This window comes from Rhopalosiphum padi, chromosome 2 (genome assembly GCF_020882245.1).
Source record: "Rhopalosiphum padi isolate XX-2018 chromosome 2, ASM2088224v1, whole genome shotgun sequence".
In the NCBI taxonomy this organism is placed as follows: Eukaryota; Metazoa; Arthropoda; class Insecta; order Hemiptera; family Aphididae; genus Rhopalosiphum; species Rhopalosiphum padi.
The window spans coordinates 44,140,855-44,161,401 of record NC_083598.1 but is presented as its reverse complement, the minus strand read 5'-3'; the positions used below and the strand labels follow the sequence as shown (position 1 = coordinate 44,161,401).

The 20,547-nt window shown below is 35.6% G+C and overlaps 1 protein-coding gene across 2 annotated transcripts; it reads left to right on the top strand.

The window, feature by feature from the left end:
- Nucleotides 1–1,371: 1,371 nt before the first annotated feature.
- On the top strand, nucleotides 1,372–19,711 carry LOC132919439 (inactive histone-lysine N-methyltransferase 2E-like). Of its 2 annotated transcripts, none has more exons than XM_060981044.1 (5): nucleotides 1,372–1,762; nucleotides 13,046–13,367; nucleotides 16,762–17,353; nucleotides 18,134–18,624; nucleotides 19,455–19,711. In XM_060981044.1, exons 2-5 carry the CDS (start codon nucleotides 13,108–13,110, stop codon nucleotides 19,522–19,524), a joined length of 1,413 nt encoding a protein of 470 aa, XP_060837027.1. In that variant the 5' UTR covers nucleotides 1,372–1,762; nucleotides 13,046–13,107; the 3' UTR covers nucleotides 19,525–19,711. The 2 variants fall into 2 exon arrangements, with proteins under 2 accessions (XP_060837027.1, XP_060837026.1); XM_060981043.1 differs by having other exon boundaries at nucleotides 1,373–1,762; nucleotides 13,043–13,367.
- The last annotated feature ends 836 nt before the right edge of the window (nucleotides 19,712–20,547 follow it).

Genomic DNA, 20,547 nt, shown 5'->3' with positions numbered 1-20,547 from the left:
AAAATGAAACATAACGTAATGCTTCGTGTATTTTAATCGTCCGACTCGTGAAAATCGAAAATGTCTAGTTTTAATCGAATAACGTGCACGTATGTATACGAAGTTTGGATTGAACGTCATAAACTCATAAATAATAATAATAAATATCAATTATCTTTAACTAAGTCGTTAATTGAATGCGTCCGCCTACTAATAATTATTACCATATTCCTAAATACAAAGACTTCCATCATAATATCGAAACGGTGTGAAAGTGAGATAAATCGAGTACGATCAATAACCGTGTGAGCGTGGAGCGTGTGTTCAAAAATCTCCACACCACGAAACGAAAAAATAACATTTTTTAAGCACTTGTTTGCGTAGCCGGAAACGATATTACAATATGCGGCGGCGTCTTTATGATGTTTGGTCTAACTAGGGACGGCGGTAGCAGCAGCGGCAGCTGAGAGCCGTTTTGTAGATTACGGTTGAAATAATTACGTTTTACGAAATCGGTCGATTGGTAAACAACAATATAAACGCGGAGTGAAAAAATAAGTAGGTGCGGTACAAAAAACGTCTCAGAGAAAATATAAAAACACAGTCGTTTGATGTAGGATATAGTATAATATTATGTTACTCCAACAGATGCGGTCGCGGGTTTGGGGCTAGAAAACCAGGGGCGCGGCGGCGTTTGTACACAAAAATCGAAAAAATAAATAAATAAAGAAGTAGGTATGTAGTACACTACAATAATATTATTTTTATGTATATTATAGTATTATACGTTGGGCGCGATGTGGTGATAATATCCACCTGTAGCGGCGTCGGCCTCTGGGTGAACACCCGGTGTGCCGCCCGTGAGTACCTATGATCGTTGACGAGATGACACGGTACGTCCAGTCTAACACGGACGGATTTTACTCTGTCGTTTTTAACATTATTGAGTGAATCGAATATCAAATTCTAAGGTCCGGGGCCCCGTGATCAGTGTACGCTTTTAATCTGTTTTCTACTCGAAGCGAGTCATTGTAGCATTTTGAAATGCGCGAAAAAAAATGCACAATTTTGTCCGCGGCACACGCAGCAGGTGCGTATTCCGCTGATCCACGCGCTTACCGCGGAACTGGAAGACTGGCCGAGGATGATGCGCGTGCGAGCGTCCGTCCGTCGTCGTCTTCTTCCACCACTACTCCAACAGACGGACGACCATGGCCGGTTTCTGCGTCTCCTCCGCCGCCGTGCACAGAAAAACTCGTCACTGTTCGGCCGTGCGGGGGACCGGGGGAGAAACGCGTGCGTGTGACCGTGTGCGACGGCGGTTGGTGCGTGCGCGTGCGCGTGCGCACCCGACCCGACCGACGACGACGACGAGACCGCCGAATTCCGATCTCGTCCGCACCGCGTCACACGTATCGCGCCGGCCGGTCGACCACGACCGTGCAACCACACAGTCCGTCAACGCGTATGCCGCCGCCGTGTACTCCGCGAGTGTTAGCCGTCCGGTGTCCGACCACAATAATAATATCATCATCATAATAATAAATGATAATCAATCGTGGTTTCCGTTACATCGGTCGTCAGTGATTTTTTTCAGTTTTCTCTATCCGTCGGATTTTTATTTCGTTTTTCCTTCGCCGTTTCCAGCCGTCCCCCGAGACCGTTTCACAAACGCTCGGCCTTTGACCACAGTTCGGCGCGTGCGGGGATACCCCGCTGGTATGAATAATTATTGACGACGACGGGATAGCCGCGACGCAGGACACGACACGACTCTAGTCAAGTAAGTCTTCAATGCCATAACATTATCGGTTGCAATAACGATATCGTCTTAGTGTTAAATTATAATATACATACTCACTACTGTGTCGCCAGTGTCGTCTGAGAAGCGAATCGACGTGATCGCGAGTTGATTGCTTTTGAGTTCGAGAACTAAGTAGGTTATTTTGTGTTGGGAACGGATATCCATCACGACGACGGACAAAGCTATTTTTCATTATTGCGCACCTATTGTCGTAATTTGTGCATGTAACGATTAATGCCCCGGCGGCGAGTGCACAACGCGAGATTTGACCCATGAGCAAAATACCTATTCGAAAACCGCCAAGGTCAAGAGTCGTTTTTAGTTCGTCGGCTCACGTGACTAGGTACATCAAATGTTGCATTTTACTCGATGGTCGGCTTTTTCGAAAATTAAAGATTAAAATGATTGCACCCCCCCTCCATCCTACACACTTGTTGCTTTTATCGAGGGCCTCCCGAAAACTAACTTATTAATCGGCTCTACCGCAGCTGTATATAGATTGCTGCTTTATTGATTATCATAGGTAGATATCATCAATCATTTTTACGATTACGAAACGAATGTTTCTCAGCACTCCGAGTACGATCAACGAACCAGTTAAACGTTGTTGTTGTACAGGAACTCTACTTGTATAATAACACCGTTTATAGCTCCACTAGCGTTCATAACATACTTTTCGTCCTTAGAATTCACTGTATCGTCGTCTCAGTATGCGGAGAACGTCGTCCGGGTGTCCCCAAAGATATAATAACGGACTGTGGTTGCTGTTATGATATTATTATGTGTGTGACTGTTTTTAGTAAATAATATTATCATGTGCGTTATTATTATTAAAGTGCTATAAGATGTATGAATAATTCATTCGCTGTTCTACCTAAATTCACATTCACAGACATTTAAAACCGCCGTCGTTGTGTTCAATACACACCATCACCTCGGCGTATATTACAAATTTACAAATGCCGAATAAACGCCCTTTACGACCGATCACACCCAATGCGGGTGTAATGATTTAAATTAAATTATAATACTATGTGTGAGTTTCATAAATTATATTATCAGAATATTATACGCCTCGAATAATTCCTAAGCTTACCTACTCGAAAGGATTCCCATTTATGTTTAACTATGGTCAAATACTATGGTACCTATCATAATCCAACAGTGTGCATTATTGGAATAATTTTGTTATTATTTTAAGGTTATTTATATAAATTGGATTCCAATTTAATCCATTTATCTTTTGGAAATAAAAAATTGTACTAAGGTAATTAAAGATAATTATCAATTACGATTTTTTATTATTTTTTTTTATTTTTTGTCATTTTAGAAATGTTCATATGTTACAATACTTTGATTTATGTATTACACATATTGTCATAAATTATTTAATTACTATTACTTATTGCATAGTATTTGTGATTGAGAATAAAAACATTTACAGTTGGGGGGGGGGAATTAAGTGAATTTGGTTACTTTTTTAATAGTTGTAAGCTATTTCTAAGATTTTCGAAACCTTAAATGATTTATTCGATTAAATACCATATAACACAATAACGATAATTTAACTATTATAATTTATAATTACTATATAAATGTAATAATAATTAGCAAATTGATTTTCTACACTCAATAATGTATGTTATATAATAATTACTAACTGATCTGTCAAACTTTGTTTTAAAAGTGGTTCAGAGTATCGTTATCATCTACATTTACATGTATGCCAAATTTCAATAAACACATGATAGTCGCGAATTAATACAAAAATAGCAATTAGTTTTTCACGAATTTTTCAAATTTTCTGACAATTATTCCAATTTTTCTTTCTGTAAAAACCTAACTTGGATTAACGAATATTATAAAAAGCGCAAATGGGTTCTTTCGTTTTCAAGTAGTTATGCGCTTGTCAACGAACCTACAACTTAAGCTCTGTTAGAATATAATAATACTATTGACCACTATGTCGTATTGTATTTCTAGAGCCTAGAGGACGGAATTATGGAGAAAAAGTATTACATTTGAGGATTTATTGAAATTAAACGTTTTCATCAACTGTAAATGGTCACAAACACATAAAAAAAATACTGCAACGACGTGTACCCATACGATTTACAATTTATAATACATATTATTGGATATATTGTGCTATAAATTATTGTACTAATTGTTCAATATAAAACTATTGCCATGCGTAGGCTCGTATTAGGTAACGGACTTGGGAATGATTTTAAACTCTGACCTTTCTCGTAAACGTTCCAACACAACAACTAATCTACGGTTTCTTATCATTGTTTCATATGATTGGAGTAACGACTATTATTATGAAAGATGAAACAGTGAATGCACATATTTTTTGGGTTAACTGCATGACGTCTCACGAATTCCAAGAGATAAAGGCGAGTTATAAATATTTCGTTATTTTTCGTTTATGTACTACATTAATATTAAAATCGATGAAATGGCCACCCAAGAGAAGTATTAATTTTTCCAAACACGTTTGGGGACAAGGGTGGTTTTCTGCGTTGATTTGTCGTGGTGGTCCATTTCTCTTGGGGCGGCTTGCACTCACCCTACCGTAGACAATGCTGTATATTATAAATTATAATGTTAAGTATTTTTACTGTGCTTCTATTATTTTTTTTACATTTTTTCATACATTTAACGTGTTTTCAACTGAAACTAGTAACAGCCATGTATAAATTGGATAAACGTCTACAGTTTTTTTGTCCCGTTTCACAGTTCAGTCATTTCGAATTAAATAAGCATCCGAGATAAATGAACTACCTATTTACTCGTTTTAAAATACCCCGTAAGATACAATCGTGTTTTACAACCAACCTCCTCATCGGTGTCGCATCAATTGGAATTGTGTGATGAGGTGATGTTTATAGAGAATATTGCCCCTCTGCCCCTCTATGATGGCTGTGTATTTAATATATATATATATACATAAGTAAGATGGGGAATGAAGTCGTTTTGGTTTTTATTTTATTTTTTGCCCTCTGTAACCGACAACGTTGTCGTCATACTTATAGGGTCTAATCCACCTTCACCGAGAAATCGAATTTTTTACTTCATACTTATAGGGTCGTTTGTGTGTGCGTGTATGTGATTATACGTTTTTTTTTTCACAAAAGACTTGCACGGACATTTTTCACGCGCGTTAAATATTTTTTGGGACCGCATACAAAAGGCCTTTTGTGTACGAGTTTGTGTGTGCTGCCTACATCGTGCGTGTTAACGTGTATTGTTGTGCCTATATATGTATACCTATAATACGACGAAAACGTCTCGCGGAGGAGAGTTGACCGGAATAAACGAACAAAAAGAAATCGCAGTTTGTCGGTGCAAAGGAACCGCGTCTTCTGCGTGCGCATGTTCACCCCACATACGGGGTTTTAAAATACGACGGGACACCTTTCCAGATGTTTTGGCACAAGGATTTCGGCGAGCATATACCAAAATTCTTTTGTAAACCAACGACATGGCGGTAACTACTACCAAATAACACGTGATTGTCGAAGTCCGTGATTTTATTTCATTAGTTCTGGGACTTGTGTGTACGTATTATTCGTCGTTTTATTATTCGTCCGTACGTGTTATTATTATTATTATTATTATTATTATTGCGATGGCCGAATCGCCGCGTACACACATTATATTATTATGTACCTATTATACAATGTTTGAAACAATCATTAGCCATGTCGAATTTCGTATTATATCGACGGATATTATTGTGTACAGTCGTTATAGGAGTTGCTATTAGCTGCTGTTGCTGATGTTGTTGCGATCGAACCGAATCGCGTTAAAAAGGATTGACGCCAACACGACACGCAACCGTGTCGGCGGCGGCGGTTTCCCTTTGAAATCTATCGAATTGTCTAATGTGTGCCCCCCATACGCATATATATATATAAATGTACATATATTTTATACGCGAGCATATTATAATATGTAAATGCGTAGTATATACGTTACATTCTCTATCAAACAAAACACCTCGTATAATATATACGACAAACATTATGATGTACTAAAATGTACATCCGATTAATAACATTATTATTTTAAGCGAACGATCGTCGGATACAAAATTGTAATGGGAAAATAAACGTTTTGTTTGAATAGCAGTGTTAATAGTTTTCCATCAAACCGTGTGAACAAATTATTGACTATAATTACTTTCATGTTCTTATTTCTTTTTAAAATAATAATTATTATACTTCATTTAATTAATGAGATACCCGAATTCAACTAATTTATAGTGCTAAATAATTTTTACGTTGATTTATTGTGACTGTTTAGTGTTAGCGAGTGAATCGATCGGTGTAAAGATATATAATTAATATTAGTCATTGTTCATACACAATACCTATACATATTACTTTACGTGTATGACTCGTTTGTTGTAGTTTGCTCGGAAGCGAAAATCGTGTCTAACTAGTGTTGAAGTCCAGCACTCATAACTCATCTTATATTAAATAATGACTTTGTAAAGAGAGAAAAGAATTTTTCGTTTATCTTCTTAATATTTCTATGCTTATTTTAGTAAATGTAGCTAACGATTTGGAATGCGTGTATAATATTGTGACAAAAAATGGCTACTAAGATTGGGATCCTTGTATACAAAAGTATGAACGTCTATGAACCCATATGTATAAAATAATCATTTAAAAATATTATTTCGAACTCTGGCATTGGCATAAATATTACTATAAATGAATCATTATATAAAATAAACTATTGGCTATTATTTTATTTATTCTTGAAGAAGAACAAGCTCCGCTGCACATTAAATTATTTTGATATTTTAATAAAGTAATAAACCACGTGTAGGTAAATGTTTTTAGTAGTACAATTATTTATTTTTTAGTGTGAATACCGCTAGGACGTTTAAATAAAATTTTTGTTTACGTTTTAAATATTAAATAGAATTAAATAGAATTAAATAGAATTAAAAGATTTGTTTTGTGTCTAAATAATGTCTTGTTTTTATTGAATTCTTTGTACACTTTGTTTGTACTTACCAATTATTCTTTAACTAAAATATTGTGTAGGATTGGTTTGAAAAACGTTGAACTATATAATTTTTTTAACGACCAATGATAAAAGGTACCTATATATTATATATCATATGTGTTTATCTTTCAATGTCATAGGTTATCTGCAACTGGTGAACTCCTACACACGATCGCAGTGAACTCCTGAATAACCATTTTTCTTTATCTAAGAATCGTATATAGTATAGGTAGTAAAGCGTTGAATAACTTGATACTCAGCAGTTTGTGTATTGTAAATAGTTTTCACGTTCAAACTTCAGACAGAGATGCAGCTGCGGTTCGTTTCGGAGAGGTTCTAACAATAATAATAATAATGGATTTCGTGCGCTGCAATAATAATAATTATTATTGTGCCTATATAGACCGGCTGTGTAGGTCGTCGTTGTGCGTACGGCTCGTACAACAGAAGAATCCCGTTTTACTCGGGGTTTGTTTTCGAAAATTCTTCAATCGATTTCACGTTGTTTACTTTTCAAAACGGTCCAAATAATACAATTATCGCCGTAGGCACGATTTACAATACTTTCTTTCGTAAAGTGTGCGTATTATTTTACTACTATTGTAAATGTCTCGTCGTTGCACGTATTACACACACAATAATATAAAAACATCGCTCTTTCGCTAAACTCGACGTTGTTGTCGATGCTTGCACACACTATACGGTGCACCGTATAGGCAATAACATACAAGATGATTACCATATTATTATTATAATCCGCCCGCGGCGCTTTTTAACGGCCCGTGGCGGCATCGATAAAACGATCGTCGTTGTCGTCTTTAAATTTTTTTTTTTACTTTTCATCACAATCGATTTGAATATCGTTCGTGTGCTGCTCTGCGGTAGATAAAATACACGAAAACAAGATCGGCGGACTCGACGTAGGTATATAATATAATCTACTTGCAAGTCGTAGTTATTATAATATATCGGTATAGTAGTTATAATACTGGTCTCGCCGCGGAGTAAACCAGAGTATGATTTTTACGCCGCTCGAGTGCGTATATTGTGGAAGAAAAACCGAAACGAAAAAAAAATCCATACGCATATTATTATTATTGCTGGTACACTCACACACACATGGATTGTTTGCATTGGACGCTCGTTAGCCGGTCCTTGTTCTTCCCATAATATTATAACTGCAGCCGCCGTCCGTCGCCCACTCCTCTTCTCTCGGTCCGCGACGGCTGTGGCTACGGCGGTCGTCTCTCATGCGCGCTCGTGTAGTCTAGTTAAGGGAACATGTGAGGATTGATAAATTATAGGTCTGCTCCTCGATCCGGACAACCGGTTTCTTTTTTTCGGCTCTCCGGGCACTTTCTGATGCGTACCTTATAATATTATAGGTATGTATAATATGGTGTTGGTGCGGTGGTAGTGGTACGTACTACACAGTACACAATAGTGTCGAGCAGTAGGCATCAGTCGCACAGGACTAGCTTCTGTTGTTGTTGTTGTTGTTGTTGTTGTTGTTGTTATTATTGTTGTGTTTGTGCATATGTGCATCATATGTCGAGGAAGAGGAACGGAAAACGAATCCTTAACCGATCGGAAGTTAATTATCATCACATTACTCGTTGCATATTTTGTGCCTATTCACTAAAATTTATTTCCTTGTAAATAACAAGACTGCTGTAGTCTTTTGGATGTTAAGATTTAATATTTCATAATTTTTCTTTCCTAATGAAACTAGGGAGTTCATCGTCTACCGCCTCCTGTTTGTTGTTTATACGTTCGCTCTGTATAAATCATCTTGTCCATTCGATATTTTAAATTATATAAACGTCCCGAGGTACCCATATAATATAATTTTATATTGTTCGATATTATGCTGTTTAGTATTATGGTAAGTGGTGCGCGCATCGTATATTATGACGACGATCGTTTGACGAGAATAACTACAAGAGATTTTTTCTCTACGCTGGCAGGCGGTTTTCGACGGCAATTAATAATAACGCGTTATTGTTGATAATCATCTTGTGATGATCGCCGAAAAAATAAACTTACATCATAAAGTATAGGTACACCTACATGTGCACAGACAAATCGGACGTGAGTAGTCGTTGTTAGACTATTGTTCTACACCGCGTAAAGTATACGCGATATATTTATTTTATTATCCGTTTCTTCGGTGTATACATTATTATATTACCTATCTGTCCAGAGTGCAAATTTGTAGGTTTTAATATGAATTTATTTTGGGCTTATGCAGCTCAATAGTGGTAATGCCTATAATAATGCGGACGATTTGTTGATTACAGAATATCTAGAAAAATTTTATTTTGCATGTTTGAGCAAATGTTTGGTTTAGAGAAAATCCAGCTTATTTTTCATATTTTAGAATTATTTTATTATTGTCTATAAAAAAAAATCTTAGTTGTTTATTTCTCAAGTGGGGATTTATTTACACTTAAGACAATACAATGATTGAAATGTTTCAATAACTTGTTTAAAACATCGAGTATTAATTGTGTGTCTATCTTGGTGGTTTATAATTAAATTGCTAATCTTGGTAACTTTGGTCCTTTTAGATAATTGGGTTAAATTATACACACGATTCCATCAAATCGTTTTTTAATAAAGTACTTATATTATTTTCTTGAATATAATTAAATAATTGTAGTGACTCATCAATATAAATAATAAAAAATATTGAACTTATTAGCATTTTGTTTTAAGCTTTTGATTTAACTACCACTCTACGGCTATAACCTATTTATTTAATATTATTTTAATATATTGTTTGTCCAGGAATTATTCCTATACAAAACATATTATTAAAGTAAATATTATTCGTAAATAGCTGCTGTGCATTGTGTTATAAGTTACAACGTTTTATTATTTGGTTAAAAATTGTTTTGATAAAATGTTTGAAAAAACATTTAATATTTTTACGGCTTGAATACTGTTCTCTACATTCATTCGTCTATTCATAGTTTATTTTGTCTATTTGGCAATCGTGGAACCGACCAAAATGTGTTATAGTATGGTCTGGATGCCTGGTGTTATTAAACAGCATTAAGAAAATTATATTTTTATAATATTTGCGTCATAAGAATGTTTATAAAATAATTTAAAAATATTTCCAAATGCTTTTTGGTTTTCGAGAGAGAAATATATACTTTTTGGAAGCGGATTTATTTATTTTAAATCGTTTTAGTATCTGTTACATCAATCAGTGGCTATTTTTTTTTATTCAAAAGTGGAAATTATTAACAATGTTTAAATCGCTGTGGTAGTCATTTATGTTTCGTGTATAGCTTTCTGCGATATATTATATATAACTTCTTTTTTTCCTATTTACGTGACGAAAGCGTGTTTTTAATCTAGTATTATTGTACACACTTTCGTCGAATGTGCGGATACAACTATTTTAATGAAAATAAATTTCTTTTTATAGGTACTTGTGCGAGTGTCCCAAAGAATATTTGGTATTATTTTATATTAATATAGTTAATTATTTATTTAGAAAAGGTACACACAAGTTTTTTATTTTCACGCTCAAATGCTATAATATGACTTAGGAATATTATATAATATAATACACATTAAATTAACAATAATTTCACTATTATATTACTATTACAGTGTTTAATTAAAAACTGCAGATTTCTAGCAGTATTTATAGGCGTAAGCGGTGTGTGCAACTGGGCGTGTGTCAAAAATTCTCATTGACACTCCCAAGTCCTTTTTTATACCGACAACTGACTAGTAATATATTTTTTAGTCTACTGCTATATTTCTGGAACACGAACATATGTTGCCGAGTACAAAATATGTTGAGCGACCGCACTTGCTGATCGCTTTAATGGTGATATTTAAAAATCAAAATCGATATAAACCGAATCATTGCTATTTTGGATTTGAATAATAATTAATAAATTATTTTTTAAGTGATAAAGTTGGGTGAGAAAAACAACAGTAAGTAGGCGGAGAACACGTTGCCCTTGTAATTCGTGGTCCTGGAAATTGATTTATTTGTTTTTGGATATGGTTCACATCCGCCAATATGGGTTAGGTAGACGATAAACATTTACTCTGATCTAAATATTTCTGTTCCCACTCTATATAATATAGGACATAGGTGCTGTATAATATATGATTTCGCTTAGGTTTTTTCATCGCACGTACCTTCGTTACATATCGGATTTTTATTGCAGCTATATAATATAATATAATATAGTTTAATGTTTATGAAATATCGTTATTAGCAGTTTAAGAGCTGTCTCTAAAAATGATCAGTACTATTTGGATTCTTTTTTCTGATAAGACAATTTACTCTGACGCCGGTTGGACAATAAATGATAATTTTAAATGAATAATAACGAAGAAGGATAGTGTGCCAACAAGGTTACCAACGTTTTATGCATTTGATCACATAAGTCCTCCGATCAATAAAGGCATGTTCCAGAACGAATGTGGTCTACGCGTGCTCCCGTATCATAACTTGATATTTTATTAAGGCATTATAAATAGGTTTTTTCCTAATACAAGTAAGAATCCCACATTTAATAGAATACTTCGATCGACGCTCTTTCTGATATAATTTAAAATATTTATAACTATAACTCAATTCAGTCGATTTATACATTTATGTAACTATAAGCTGCATGTGCAATAATAAATAGTGAGTATAAAATTTTTATAGCTAGTCATCTGTTTGAATTATATTGTGTTATAATTAATTATTCATTTATTATACTTACGAATAAAACATGTGCGCTGTTGGTTCGATTTAACGAGACTGTGCGTGTATGGTGTATCACTGGTACAAAAACATACATAAAATTTTAAATTAAATTAATGATAAATTATTAATTTATTATTGCTACCCCATTTTCGCAATCTTTTACTTACTATATGAACCCTGACTTTAATATCTCAAAACAAATAAATTGCCCATTAATCTATTTTATAACTTTAAAAAACAATATTGTAAAGATATAAGTAATTATATTCTTGGATCACTTCAGGCGTATAGTCTTTGGAGATAAAAAAAAATACAACGTTGCATCTGTGCTCGATTAGGTTACTGAAGTCTAGTAAAAAAATTCACTGATTAAACCAAATTATTAATTTTATATAATTCTATTGTAATAATATAATATAATATAATACAATTTATAAACCCTATACTTTAAATTTTTTTTCGAAAAAAAATTAGCCAATAGTTAAAAATGTACCTATAGTACCTATATAAAAATACTGTATATAGTAAATGACTAAAAATAACGTTATATACTATGGTGGAATTTAGGGATTTGGCAGTATATAATCTAAGACATATAGAAATTTTAACTTTAAGTATCTATTTTACTTTATTATATTAAAAAATGTGGAAGGATATGAAAGAGAATGGTGAACTGGGGAACCCAAAATATTGTTCATAGACAATTTTTTTTTGTCATTTAGAAAATACACGCGTCTCAAGAAGCTGGTTTTCAAATGTTCTTACAAGTAAATTATCAATATTAATTTAAAATAATTTAATGCTCGAAAATCCAATGTTAAAACTTTGAACATAGAATATTACATATATTTATATATTATAATATATTACATACAACTAACTAACCTACCTACAGCCAAATTAGCCATTAGTAGTGAGTCTATATAATTTTTGCACTGTCATGTCACTGGAAAGCCAAAAATAGAAAGTTACGGATATTGTGTTATAGATGTTAATGAGTTATAACTTATAACTATATGTATAAAGAATATAATAAAAACTACACTAGATAAATATATAGGTACTCGATGGTAATTTATATAAGCATTATATTTTGTTTTATTAAAAAATATTTAGTCTCTCGGTTTATGGTTTATGTGTAATTTTGTGAATGTATTTGTAAAATAATGTATATAACGTTATAAAGTTACCACAATTTTAAGGTAACTGTGGGAGCTCTAGATTAGTATATACTCCACTAACAGCGCCATCTACGCATTACATTATCTTATCGAGTGGAACGGAATTTGTTCTACCAGAAAATGAAACGTCCGCGAAACGTATTTGATTATTAATCATATATAATAGCTTATGCATTTTTCCACAAGTATATAAGAGGGGAGAAGAGTACTATTTGCAAAAACGTAAAAAAAAAAATGTATATACTTGAAAAATAATCATCGACAATAATTTTGCGCACAGTAATAACACGGTGAAATGATAATAATGACAATTTGATTTTTCAGCAGACATGCGAATGACGACGTACGGCTACGGCGACGGTCGACCAGCGGCGACATGTTGATGCACCATGTCAAGGCATGGACGCTCTAAACAATACGGTCCGGAACCGCCGCCGGCGGCCGTCTACACCAAGCCGCCGCCGCCGGTGCACGGCAACAACACGTACAACGGCCGCGCGCATCACCATTACCAGCAGCAGTCACAACAGCAACAGCACCAGCAACTGCTGTTGCAACAGCAATTTTACGGCACGCAGCAGCAACAGTCAAACGCTGTGGTCGGATCTAGGCCCCCATCGAGCAGTCATCACCATCACTCGTTGCCCAGGTAAAATTATATTATATATTGGTGATTTATTGCGAGTGTGTTATTGTTGTTTGAAGCGGTGAGCAGGGTTTTTGGATTCGTCTTTGTCGACATTTTAAAACTAGAAAACTTTTTTTTATCATTTCTCGTTGTTAGCGTATGTGATTTATGTTAAAATGCCAAATTAGTGATTGCTGCACGGACTTACCCAATATAATTAGGATAATTATTATAATATTCTTTGCCAAACTAAAAATGAAAAAAAATAACTATATAGCTAAACATACAAGCTGAACTTCGAAATTCATACAACAATCTTTCCTCGGTGAAATGAGATAAAATGAAAAATAAAATAGAATTACTAGCAACTGGTGTTCATACTGTCCCTATCGATAGGTAAAAATTAATTTTAAAAATGTTTTTTTTTCGTACGTTAAGAACGGAAGTCCTCATTTTCAATTTGAAATTCGCAAGACACTACTCCCTTTAAATTTAAAAATCCTATTACCACGAAGTGGATAGATATATCTATATATTTTCAATTTTATCATAGTGAAAATGGCGATTTTAAAAATATTTTTTACTACGAATATAATAATGTACGCAATATCTATGAACATGCAAACTTTGACTTGAAATTCGCACGACAATTTTTCTTAGTAAAATTATGTAAAATGATATATTATATAAGAAAATGGCTAGCAACAGGTATCCGCTCATCTTTTTTTGCGAATATAAATAATGTATGCCTTTTCCGTTAACATTGCAATTTGCAAGCCTATTTTTAAATTCGCAAGACACACCACTCCTTTCAAAATTAATATTGCATGGCCAGCATTCCCATGCCCTGTCTTAGAAATAATTAATGTTTTATGCATTTTTTTTACGAATTTACTGTACGCTATGTCTTACTAATTACTATAATGTTATGTTCTGTGATACATTTATATTCATTTAGTATTAACTATGCAGAGCACGTACAAAAAACTATTTAAATGTGATGCTTATATCGACTATATCAGTAAATACTACTAGTAATCACTATACAGTTATCACCCGTCTCATAAACCGTGTATCAATATGTTTTCCTAAAACATCATGACGCGGCATCTAGTGTGTTATCGTCGGTCCGAAACATTGAACATGGTCTGCGTTTAGACTGGCTGTCTGACGCTGCATTGATAACGTAGGTACTTTACGCTTATATATAGTTATACGTACAGCATAAACATATACTCGTACAATTCATATAGTTATAATGATACCTATTTATTTTATAGGCGATTCGCAGTAAATTTACGCGATCGATATATTCGTGTCCGGAAGGTTGTTTAGTTTTAGAATAAATTGCAGACGGGGTTATTGGCGGATTTCCGGGGATGACGTTATTTGTTTGTCGACGACGAATCCATTTTTCATCTTAAACCCTTAGGAAACCCATGTCGTTGACGAATACCGTTGCGGACGTTGTGGTATTCGTTTGCTCGAAAATATTCCGACTCCGCCGTGTCTTTAAATTGTATTAATCTAGTGGTAATCTACCAGTGCCAAGAATACTAGCTCTGCAGAAATTAGTATAAATAGTATTTATTGATTATCACAGTAAATTTACTTTAGAAATATGGTCTGTGTGAGCGAGTGGCACTTCTTATGATTGAGACGAGAAACGTCTGTGGCGTGTTTATGTACAATTTACTCTTGGCAAGAGATACAGGGGAGAGAGGAAGTGGTGTAGTATATACCTCCCCCTCGAGCCATCATTTGGAGGTTTGTCCGGTGTATAATAGAACTGTACAATATTATTTTAACGATTTCCAAAGGTTTTTCTTTTCATACAAACATATACTATTTATGAACTACTTACCCCGTGGCCGTTCTCATCAAAACTACGGCAAAAAATCATCACGTACTATAATATAATGATAATAATAGTAAAATCGATGGGAATAATGAACATAACTATATTATATATATAATAGTCATGTTGGACTGACAGACTATCTTTGTACCAGCGAACAAAGGGAAGAATTTCTCATTGTTTTCGTCCGTCCGTCTCACTGCAGCTAAAGCTTTTTAGTTTTTTATATATTATTATACATTCCAAAAATAATCTCCTATAATATTTTCTATTGCACAGTTCGGAATTTTGAACTTATACTAGCTAGACGATTTAGAGGGTCGCTCAGAATTCAACGAAACGATATGTATATTATATTATAAAACTACGCCGACGAGGCAATACGGCTCTCGTCAAATGCATTTTTTAAATGGAAATTGTGCTTTACGAATAATATAATATCGTATTACCAACAATTTTAATAACGATTAATCAGAGACGTATTCAAGAATGGTTATAGGGGGGTTGCATTTTATACGAACTTGTGTGCTTATATAATTATTACATAACTGTGCCAATACGTGAAAAGAAGCTTAGGGTGCTGACGGTGGCTGTAGCTCTTTTCTATTTTTTTGAAAAATGTATAAATGCTTTCAGCGTTCTGTAAACGTATAAGACTTAATATAATATTAATATGGTTATATTAAATATAAATATAACCACGAGGCTTATTCAAATTATTATTTGTACGAAGTTAACCGTACAATTTTAAAATGTATTTTATTCCAGCAATATAGCATCATTATTATATTACACTTATTAGGAATCTTAATTTAGTCTCGCTCATATAGCAAATAATTAGTCTTCTCTCTGTTAAAAAAAATAAAATCATCGACATTGTTACTATTTAAACTCTTAAGGCGCATTCGTTTCGTTCATAATATTTATCACGCCGTATTAAAATTCCAGTGCAGTTTTAATTAGTAGAACACTGCCTATCTTTTTGATATATAGGCACATCATCGTCACCCGGCGTTGCCATTAAATTGAATAATATTCAACTTGTGGACATGCGGTTTATAGTGGTCAAATAGTTATCAATTAAATTACTGATACAATTTTTAAAATATGAAAAGTTACACTGGCAAGCCTTTATCCAGGTTCTAAATATTTCTACTAAGTTAATGTGATCGTATGAAAATATAAAATAATTATTACTACAAATATGAACTTATTAATAATAACAATAATATTTTTATTTTGTTTTGAAAATTTGTGTTTAATTATGTTATGTATTTATACTTTCTAAGTAATCTATTGTTTTGTATATTATTAATTAATATTCAGGAAATAACTACTTGATTGTACAACTATAACAATGTATATTAATTTGTTTGACAATACGAATTAATGATTGAAATACGCGAATTGTAATTGGCAAAAATGTTATTGCGGTTACGAACATTTTTAATTATACGTTTCTGCTAAATATTTAATAACTGCAACGCCTTCGACGACCAAATCATAATAATAATATTTTACCGATCGTTATAATAACCATTTATCATGTTCGGACAGAAATGCCTGGAGCGCAGACAGACATTCTCCGGCGGCCGGCGGATCTTCGTCGAACAGCTCGAACGACCGGGCGTACGCGGCCACCCGCCGAGCAAAGCACCATCGGGTGTACAACAGCCACCGGCAGACGTCTCGTGGCCACCACAAGAGTGGCGGCGGCGGTGGGGCCACCACGGACCCGGACGCCTTGTCGTCGGTGACCACGGCCGGCATCAAGTACAACCCGCTGCAGCAACCGCCGCCGCAACAGTTGAACCACCAATCGCTGCACCAACTGCACCACCAGCAGCAACTGCAGCACCACCACCGGCCGCAGATGGCGCCTGCTTGGCCACCGACTGAACCGCCGCCGCCGTCGTCGGCCGTTCACCATCACCAGCAGCAGCAGCAGCAGCCGGCCACCGCCGCGCAATACTTGCCGCAGCCGCCACCGCCACAGTTACCTCCACAGAACACCGCGGCCGCGGTTTTGAGGCACCACCACCAGCCACCCGCGGCAGTGCCGCTGTTGCTGCCCTCGTGCGACGTGGCCGTCGACGCCTGCGGCGGCCACTGTCCGAGGTTCGAAAACTTTTGCCATTTCTGTTTGCTGGTGAGTCACCGCGATATCGTTATCCATCGGACACGAGAATATTAATTTGATATGTATATTATAATTATTTTTACACGCTCTGTTTTAATTTTATGTATACCTACGCATTGTAGAGTTTAAGCCCGAGTTATTATCAAACTGTTTCGCTTTGCGCCCTAGGGACTTGGCTCAACTTCGTCTGAACGATGTATACCAGATTAAAAAATATTTTTAGTCGCTTTGTAACACAAATTTTTTTCTATTAACTTCCCTCAAACGGCGAACCTCGTACTCTGCGAATAATAAACAATTATTTTTACACGATAATACATAATATTATGTAAATATGTAGTGTCGTGTATTTCGGTAATCATATAGTCATAAAATATTTTATGGAGATTAAACAATATTATGTAATAGCGATAACAGCCTGTCCTATTCGATCCCGTCAAAATTAATATTTTATCCGGTTTTTACAACTTAAATGCTAATCGATTTTTATGAACCAACGTGGGACCGAAAAAGGTCGTTTTCGAGCGACATCAAAAATTAAACTTTCAGCGCGGGCATGACCATACACATATTTTTTTATGACAGTTATAACTATAGAGCACAAACTCTGGTTTTTTCACGAGATAATATTCTTTCTTACGATTTAATTTATGACGTTCAAACACGCACGAGGACGGAGATGGACTCGTCATTATTGTTGAATATTATTATTATTATTACTATTCTTGGCTTTAAATATTATATCATTACCTACTATTATCGTTTACATAAATCGTGTGCGTTTCACAGGTGTTTTATTTCGCGGGCATCACGGTGGGCTTCCTGTTGATCATGGCGGCCGTCGTGTCCACCCGGGACCCGCGGTTCCTCTACATCGGCGGCCTGGTGCTGCCGGTCAGCGCGTTCCTGATGGCCGTCCAGTGCCGGGTGCGGCAGGACGCCGACCGCCGGAAGCGGAACAGGCAGCTGAACGGCCGGCACCACCACCGGTCGAACGCGGGTGCCCTGATGGTGATCAACAACAACAGCGGCGGCAACCAACACAACGGCGGCGGTGGCGTCGTCGTCGGTCAACCGTCGGGCCCGGCCGCCGGCGCCGAGACCATACCGCTGCAGAACATCGCGATGGCGCCCGCCGGCGGTGCCGATAACGGCGGCACGCTTCGCCGGCAGTTCCAGGGCAACGTCTACCAGTACGTCGGCCAGAGGGACGGCGGCAGCGAGACCAACTACAACGCGGCCAACGGCCATCACTACGAGACGACGTCCGAAATACAGCAGTGAGTGTTGCGCGTGTTGACAATCGCGGTGTCGCCTTTACGAGCGTCGTGCGTCGTCTAGATAAAAATAATTTAAAGGATCGTTCTATCCGCCCGCTCGGAAGCTGGGTCCATATAGGATCGACGAGGGCCGGTGCGAAAATAATCGTGAAACCCGACATAAATCTCTATTTATTACAAGCGTCTTTAAAATATCCAAATTCTTTTCGCTTTGCTCTCCTTCGATATAGAAACAGACAAAAACGTATAGACGTAGTCGTTGAATTGCCTACATATACATTAAAGCAAGTCACAGCTAGTACGGACGATGATCTCCAATAGAAGTCGCCTAATATATAATAATATGTGAGCAGTGCTCGGAACAAAAAAAGTTATGGCTTTTCTGAAATTATTACTACTGTACTGTATGCTCCATATCGCCACGCGTTTGAATCAAATAGATACTATTTATGTATTTACTTATACCATATAATATTATTATATTATATTTTGTAATAACCAATATCGCTACGAGCGACGTTTTTTATTTCTAAAAACTTCCCCTATACGAAACATAAATAATACCTATAATAATATATCATTTTGAAAACCAATTTCTCTCTTTTTTTTATTATTTCGAACGCGTGGCCCCAACTATTAGTTATAACTTATAAGTGTTTACCGCCATCATATACCCTCTAAAGATGGCCCCGGGAAATTCGCATAATATATAGACACTCGCTCTGGCGCGGCACATCGATTGAAATAATGTGTAATATCAAAACTGCGTGTGCGAGCCGAGTGTGCAAAAACTGTTTAATTTTTCTAATTTGCTTTTGTGTCCGTTTCAGAATCGAAGGAGTGCCGTGGTGGAGACGAGAAGACAACCGACCGTATCACAACCGCGCCCCTCATCCGTAACCAACCGACATTGCACACACACACACACACGCCTCTGTTATCAACTGGTCGTAATTATTATTATTATTTTTGTTTTTCTATAGCTCCCCATTGAGTTTGTGCGTATGTGTGTGTGTAGGTTAAATATTATTATATTATATACGATTTGTAACTACATTAATTATTATTATTATTATTATTATTATTTTTTGAAACTAAGTTTTTGTTCTCGTCCCGGTGCTTTGGGGCGACGTTTGTACACATATACATATGCATACATTATATTATTAAACAACATTAAAAATATTTCGATTGAAATATGTCTCCGCTGTGCCAATGACTAAACCCTCCGATATCGGCAGTTGTGGGTCACAACATTATACATACATTGGTGTATTTTGAATAGGTTTCAGGCGTACTCGATTATCTGAATAATAACATTTTAGCGTATACTCACTAAGTTTCACAACGACACGTTATTGGTATGCCTATTCGAAATTTCAATGACGTGGACTAAATTTTCTAAGATTTTTTGCAATTTTCAACTTTCAGATGACAGATATACCTTATGTAGTTGATATTATATCAGGTGATTATCAATAAATATTTTGAAGTTTCATAACCTTTTGATATAGATAGGTACTAACTATTAATTTTAATCCTTCAAACAAATATACGTGCGTATATAGGTGTAATACGATTACCTACCTATTTATGTTATAATATAATAATCTTGAGAACAGATGTGTGAAAATATAAAATTTTCGTTTCTCGAGTACTTCGAGAATTATTTATCCAATACCCTCCCAAGTATTTTGTACCTGCTTTTAATTTGCACCGCGATAAGGGCTTTGAGACTTTATTATTTGATACAAGTTTTTACCGTTGTCACATACGTTCTACTTACGCGAAAAAGGGTGTATATCCACGAATTTGTTTAGCAATACGTCATCGTTGAGTACCTTACCTACCTACCTATTCAACGACCTTCCGATCGGAAAAAAAAGGTACCCACTGCCGGCCGCGCTCAATAACGATCTCTCA